Raw genomic sequence first — 5,628 nt, 5'->3', positions numbered from 1 at the left:
CCAGCGGCGGGGCCCCGCGCATGTGCCCCGGGACCTTGTGCTCCTCGGCGCCCGTTCCGGGCCACCCGCCGCTGGCGTGCAGCGGGGGCTCGGCCGTGTCGGCCCCGGCAGCGTCCTCAGCCGGCGGGTTTGGAGCCCGCGCTCTGGCCCAGGAGGCCCCCGCGGGGAGACGGGTTCGCAGGGTCCGGGCTGCACCCAGCACCGGGCTCTACCGGAGAGGCAGGCTGGGGCGCCCCCGGAGAGGGGGTCCTGCGGAGGGGACAACAGGCAGCGGAGGCCAAAGGGAAAGCAAACTGGGACAAGGAAAGACGGGCAGCAGAGAAGGTGGCAGAAGAGCGAGGGGTGGAGGAGGAGAGGGACGTTGGGAGGAGAAACAGGGAGAGCGAGGCGCAGAGAAAGAAACCCGTGAGCGAGTGAGAGAGAAGAGATACGGTGAGGAAGAGAGAGGAAGACAGAGCAGAGAGTCAGACTCAGGGAAGTACAGTCATTGAGGAGAGGGAGCCACTGTCGTGGGGGGCTCGGTAGGGGGGTGACGCAGCCTTCCACAGTGTCCTTGCCCCGAAGTCCTATCTCCAGAGCTGCACTCCAGGCCGGGTCAGGGGCGCGCGCCTCCCTCTCGGTCCTCCCAGGCCCCACCTCTGTGGCTTGGCAAGAGGGGAGCCCGTTCCAAAGCCCCCAATCCCACCCCCTTCCTTCTCTGCCCCTCCCCCTTCCTGCCTTTGTTCCCCGCTGAGGGCTTGGGGCTGGGAGTGGGGGTTCTCAGCCTGAAAACCCACTCATTCCGACTCCTGAGCTCTGCTCTCCCTTCCCACGGTCACGGCCTCCCTTGGGAACCTGCCCTTTGCCAGGAGACTCCTGAGAGGAAGACCAGGAATCCATTCCAACCTGGCCCCCAGGCTTTTCCAGCCCCCCCCCCAACACACACACACACACACACACCATGAGGCCAGCTGGGGGACGCTTCGGGCTCTCGTTCTAAAGTCCGTTCAGCTCTGTGGCACTTTCATGTGTGCTGGAGTAGGGGGGCAGACCCCTCTTCCCTCTTGGATAACCCCCTTTCTGATGTGGGAGGGATCTCCTTGCAGAGGGACCCAGGTCTGAGAGCTTACATGCAGAAAGTCCGCCCCCTCCTCCTCCTGTAAGTGGGAGCAGGCCGCAGTGAGTCCCCTGAAATCAAGTGGTGAGATTTAGGGGCCTTCTGGGGGTATTTCTGAAGAGGGGCTCGCAGGGTGAAATGTGTTCTCCTGCCCCCACCATCCCCACCAGCAGCCCCTCACGCATTCCCCAAGAGGCAGCTCCTTATTTCGTGCAATGCGGGTTAGGGTCCAGTTTGCACCAAAGCTGGCGAGCTGGCTTGGCACCTTGTGGCAATTCATGAACCTCTGTGAGTCTGGGGGTGTGGGGTGTTGTGAGGAGGCAGAGGCTCCCTATATCTGGTGGCAGGCATGTCAACCTGGAACCTCACCCCTCTATGGGCACCGTGAGGGCTCAGCCACCAGGGTTAGTCAGGGGCACTCGGAAAACTGCATATCTCCATAGGTGACAGGTAATAGCCCAAACCCCCCACAGGAGCCCCGCATGTTTGCACACCTTGTAGGGGTGGCAGACACTCACACCGCGAGCACACTGTTGCCCGAGTCCGCAGCCTTCTGAGGGCCACACGGCCAAACTCCAGCTGGACCGCCAGCCTGTGGGCCTTTGCGTGGAGGCTCAGGACAAGGCGGAGGGGCAGACTAACCTGAGAGGCCCCCTGAGCTCTGCAGGCAAGCCTATGCCCTCTCCACGTCAGGCCTGGAATCCGGGTCCTGGACTGAATTTCATTTGGTGTCACCATCTCTTGACAGGCCTGGGGCATCTCCACACCTCTGGGAGGTCAGGCGGAGCTCAGTACTTGGAGCACCAGGTCAGGGACCCCTTGTGGGCTTCTGTGCCCCCAAACCCACTGGCTGGACCCGGTGGACACGGCCTCGTGTGTTTGGGTGGGCTGCAGGCGGCTGAGCGTTTCTGTAGAGCACTATGTGTTCCTTGCAAGTGTGGTTGTGGGTTTTATGAGCACATCTCCATGGACATCTGGATTAGGAGTCAGGAAATGGGGGCCGAGTGGGCATCCCAGTGTCACCTGGGCACTGGAGTTTTCTTTTTGGGATTGTTTGCATTTGTCCTCCTGCAGGAATATTTCTGTGCACGCGGGAATTTGGCAGCTGGTCCTGAGCGTGCATGGGGAGCAGTCACAGCAGGTCTTTATTTCTGTGTGTGTGGGGGGGAAGGGGGGAGCAGGGGATGTCCCTGTGCTGTTTTCCAGCATGCACACTTCTCTGAAGGACATCCGTCCTCCTGGGAGATGGTCTGCGGAGCGTTTGTGTGTTTTCATGCAAGGCTGTGGTTACAGAAGTCCGCCTTCCGTTTGGGTTTCTGTTTGTATCTGTGTTTCTCTTCTGTGCTCTTTTCTCTCATCTCTGGTGTGCACTGTGGCCCGAAGCGTTGGTGTGGTGTAGCTGGTAGGTCTCCAGGTCCGCCCCTGTGGCTCTACCTTTCTCCATCCCCGTGAGATGTGCCCACCGCGGGGGTACCGGATGCGGGGGCCTGTGCCAGGGATATTTCCCACCTTGTGGCTGTGAGTGATCTCATGGCGTGATGGGGGCAGCTGGCCTCAGTGACGAGGTCTGGAGAGCAGCCCCCAGAACCAACCGTGTGCCCCTCTTTCCCCTGCAGCCAGCGACCGGGACTCACCGGAGACGGGCGAGGAGATGGGCCGCGCGGAGGGCGCCTGGCAGCGGGGCCCCGGGCCGGGAGCGATGCAGCGGGAGGCGGCAGAACTGGTGGCGCGGGGTCCGGCTGCGGGCGCGGAGGAGGCGGCGGAGCTGGCGGAGGCCCCGGCGGCGGCAGGGGAGGCGCGTGGCGGCGGGGCTGTTGGCGGCGGCCGGAAGAAGAAGACGCGCACGGTCTTCTCGCGCAGCCAGGTCTTCCAGCTCGAGTCCACCTTCGACCTGAAGCGCTACCTGAGCAGCGCCGAGCGCGCCGGCCTGGCCGCCTCCCTGCAGCTCACCGAGACGCAGGTCAAGATCTGGTTCCAGAACCGCCGCAACAAGTGGAAGCGGCAGCTGGCGGCGGAGCTGGAGGCAGCCAGCCTGTCCCCGCCGGGCGCGCAGCGCCTCGTGCGCGTCCCCGTGCTCTACCACGAAAGCCCCCCGGCCGCGGCCGCCGCGCCCCCCTCCGCGCTGCCCTTCCCGCTGGCGCCCAGCGCGCCCGCGCCGCCCCCGCCGCTGCTCGGCTTCTCCGGGGCCCTCGCCTACCCGCTGGCCGCCTTCCCCGCGGCTGCCTCCGTGCCCTTTCTGCGGGCGCAGATGCCCGGCCTGGTGTGAGCCCCACCCGCTGGGCCCACTCCCGTGGCCACTAGGGAGCTCTGCGGATGCGCGGGTGGCGCCGGGCGCAGGAGGCCATCCTGGAGGGCTGGCGCCTCGGGAGTGCAAGCTGCGGCCCTGAAGGGTGGAGGTTTTTTCCCAAGCTCCCCCAGAATGTAACAGGTACGCTACCGACAGTGGCTCCCCAAAAAGTTGCAAGGCTGGACCCCCGCAGGAAGAGGGCATCACCGAGAGACAGTGGCCATGCTGCCCAGAGCCCCATGGGGACAGGCCTTAGCCTAGAAGTGAATTTTGCCACCCCCTCAGGAGGAAGCCAGCACCGGGCCAGCCCACAGCAAAGACAAACCACAAACAGGCTCCAAGGTGCTGAGAGAAGTGACCACCCCCCAGCACAAACGTCCCTTCCGGGGACCAGGACGGCAGGCCACCTGAGGACTGTGATCAGTCTTACAGCCTTGACAACGGGCTGGCAGTGAGAACCTGGGGGTGAGAGCCCCTGCGGAGGGAAAGGGTGTTGTACGGCCACCGGCCAGGTGGCGTCTCAGACTGTCCATTCTGAAGACAGGGCCAGACTCCGGCTTCTCTCCTGGGCTGCAGCCACCAGCGGCGAAGACTTTTTTTTTTTTAATGAATCTACTTATTTGCGTATGGAATAAAAAGGGACGTTTTCTGGATGGTTTCTCCTGCTTTGTGATCACTGGCGCGGGCCCCTCCTCTGATAGCACGCCACACAGTGGGCGCTGGTTCTCCCTCCTGAAGCACTTAGCAATGCTGACCAGGGACCGGTAGAGCCTCCAGCCAGGTTGGGGGTCAGATGGGTAGGGCTGGCAGGAGCCTGAGGTCTGGGTGCTGTGCTCCCACACACCCTCCTGACTGGCAAGCTCAGCGGGACCACAAAGGAAGTAAGCGAAGGGAAGGAAAGGGGACACTCAGTGTGTCCCACATCCTGGAGCTCAGGGGTCTTCACAGAAACCAACAGTCACAGGCAGGTGAAGGCAGAGCCCACTGGCCACTCCTTTGCACATGGGTTGTGTGTCCCCCCCCATGTCAGCTGCCCCGTCATGCACTGGAGTTGAGAGCCATCTCGAATCATATGGGTTTTTTTTTGCCCAAAACCAAACACTGGCGCTCCCTGCAAGGTCAGGTGGGGAACGCTGGCTCCAGCCAAGGCAGCAGCCCCGGCATCATTTGCAGTCGCTGGTGAGCTGGGGGGTTCGGACTGGACCGTGGGCACAGTCCCGGCTCAGGGCCCGAGTTTATGGACCTCAAGGACAGCTTATTCCATGGTCTGGATCACGGTGGCCACCCCGCCTCCATCAGCCCCAGGCTGGCGCGTTGCAGGGTGAAGACTGGCCGCTGCACCAGGGAGGGACGCTTTATTGAGTATACTTTTTCAGCCTGGGGAGAGAGGTCATTCGGGGGCTGAGAGGGTCGCTTCTGTGACAGAATCGAGCTCCCTTGCAAACCTCCGTCTGGGCTTCTGATGGGAACAGACGCGCCTGGGCCGAGATGAGCGGCAACCAGGTCACACACGGAGCCTCTAGCCGTTCTCAGCATTGGCGCCAGACGGCCCAGGGGCAGGCGCCACGGGGGTCTGCCCCCAGGTGGCCTGTCCATCTGTCTGTCTGCCCCTACCATCCAGCTCTCTGACCCAGAATCATCCCGTGTCCCGAGGCCAGGCCCCTGAAAGCTCCAGCGGGGCCTCCTGGGGGGCAACCCCTGATGCAGGTGGTCCTCGCCCCGCTGGGCCCTCAGATCCCCACCTTTGGGCTCCCAGTGCCCGCTGCACGATGGGTGAGCATCTTGAGAAGACTCGTGGGGTCTCTCCTCCAGTCCAGCCCCCACCCCACTGGTGCGGTGGATGCCTCCCCTCAGCCCTTCCGATCCCCTGTCCTGGGGGGAGAGTGAGGGGTGCTGCTCCATGCTGCTGCTTTTCTCAGCCACGGAAACTCGATTTTGAGTTTGTCTAGAAGGGACTTTTAGGATCTGCTTCAACCAAACGAGTTAGCTGCTAGTTATTTTCAAAGACCTCCGCTCCTGGTCAGTGAGGTCCTAAGGGGACGCCTGGCCAGTCCAGGGCAGTGCCCACCCTTCTCGCTCCGTCACTCTCCTCCCACCGGGCACTCTCTAGGCCTCCCCACCCCTGGCTCAGGCTCTGCCTGGGACCCTCGTGCTCTGAGCTTCTGTTGCTTTTGTGATGGCCTCCTGCAGTCAGCGGACACATCACCGCCAGTCCTCCAAAGCACACAGCCACCGAGCAGCACCG

General features: G+C 63.1%; 1 protein-coding gene across 1 annotated transcript; it reads left to right on the top strand.

Annotated features, from left to right (window-relative positions):
- Window positions 1–2,705: 2,705 nt before the first annotated feature.
- On the top strand, window positions 2,706–3,362 carry HMX1 (H6 family homeobox 1; the record flags this gene model as incomplete). Its single annotated transcript, XM_019626432.1, has 1 exon — window positions 2,706–3,362. A coding segment is annotated over one exon (657 nt), but the record flags the coding sequence as incomplete, so codon positions are not given.
- Between the last annotated feature and the right edge of the window lie 2,266 nt (window positions 3,363–5,628).

Source organism: Hipposideros armiger, unplaced genomic scaffold (genome assembly GCF_001890085.2).
Source record: "Hipposideros armiger isolate ML-2016 unplaced genomic scaffold, ASM189008v1 scaffold_677, whole genome shotgun sequence".
Lineage (NCBI taxonomy): Eukaryota > Metazoa > Chordata > Mammalia > Chiroptera > Hipposideridae > Hipposideros > Hipposideros armiger.
Note: the sequence above shows the minus strand (reverse complement) of the source record. Positions and strands in the feature narration are given on the sequence as shown.